The sequence below is a fragment of the Galeopterus variegatus genome, unplaced genomic scaffold (genome assembly GCF_000696425.1).
Source record: "Galeopterus variegatus unplaced genomic scaffold, G_variegatus-3.0.2 Scaffold2581, whole genome shotgun sequence".
Taxonomy (NCBI): Eukaryota; Metazoa; Chordata; class Mammalia; order Dermoptera; family Cynocephalidae; genus Galeopterus; species Galeopterus variegatus.
In genome coordinates this window covers 76,410-77,602 of record NW_007728692.1, presented here as the reverse complement: position 1 = coordinate 77,602, position 1,193 = coordinate 76,410, and the positions used below count along the sequence as shown (strand labels likewise).

The 1,193-nt window shown below is 37.8% G+C and overlaps 1 protein-coding gene across 1 annotated transcript in view; it reads left to right on the top strand.

Annotated features, from left to right (window-relative positions):
• The window catches only part of LOC103598357 (glutamate receptor ionotropic, kainate 1), a 61,088-nt gene that overhangs the window by 14,033 nt on the left and 45,862 nt on the right, over nt 1-1,193 (top strand). Inside the window, exon 5 of the mRNA XM_008582351.1 lies at nt 463-666. Coding sequence (XP_008580573.1) covers nt 463-666 — 204 coding nt within the window. The remainder of the gene's footprint in view (nt 1-462; nt 667-1,193) is intronic.

The window sequence follows — 1,193 nt, the reverse complement described above, 5'->3', positions numbered from 1 at the left end:
GAAGTTCAAAGAATGAGAGGATATATTTGGTGATTTAGATTTGTCTTTTGTGAGTAGGTAAGCCTCTTAATTAAAAGCCAGGAGGGAAACCTGGGCATGGGCAGAGCTGAGGGCCATCCACCTGGGCCCCCATGGCCCTCTGAGGCTTTCCCTCTGAAGAACCAGAATTTAAATGTAACTTTGTCTCTGTCACACCGTTCACTCACAGCCCAGCTGGCAGCATTAGAGGAAAACCCTACCATCCGAAGAGGCAGGAGGGGAAAAAATAATACACGAGGTGTTCTGTATTTGTAGAGGGCGTCGGGAGGACAAGTTTAGCAAAGGCAGGAAGATGAGTGACTGACTTCAGTACTCTTAACCCTTAAAAATCACCTTCAAAGATTTTATATCTTCAGGATGCTGATGGAGTAAATTCTTCCTTTCATTATAACAGGGTTTTCATATTTGGCTTGTTTCATTTAGGAAGAGCCCTATGTGATGTACAGGAAATCTGATAAGCCCCTATATGGAAATGACAGATTTGAAGGATATTGCCTGGATTTGTTAAAAGAATTGTCAAATATACTGGGTTTCATTTATGATGTTCAACTCGTTCCTGATGGCAAATATGGAGCCCAGAATGACAAAGGAGAGTGGAACGGGATGGTTAAAGAACTCATAGATCACGTAAGCAAAAATACATCTTTTGTCTGAAAAAAATGCATAATGAGAGGACATAAAAGAAAAGAGAAAAAATGGTTGTGTCAATATTAGAAGAAATGCTTCCTTTTTTGAATCATAAAGATTATTTTTAAGGAAAGTAGAAAACAACCTAGAAATGAAGTTTGCTTACTTAGAAGGGAAAGAAAGGGTAAAAATTGATGATAAAAATGTATGGGTCCATCCTTCACACTGAAGAATAAATCTGAGTGATTCTTAAAGTAGATAAAAAATTCTAAAGTTTCAGCTCAAAGCAAAATCTCATTTTGTCAACTAATATTATGACCAAGTTGCTCATTTCTTCCTTTTCTCACACGCCCTTTTTAAAGACATTCTCCTGCACGTTTCCCTCCATTTCGCTCCAGAATGACATGTACAAGTCTGTTTGTGTGTGTTGGGGGAGGTGTATTTCACACCTTCTGTTCTCTCTTTCCTGATAAATACTATTTCATAAACATAACTATGTAAATTGACTGTTTTTGTATTAAAGCCAA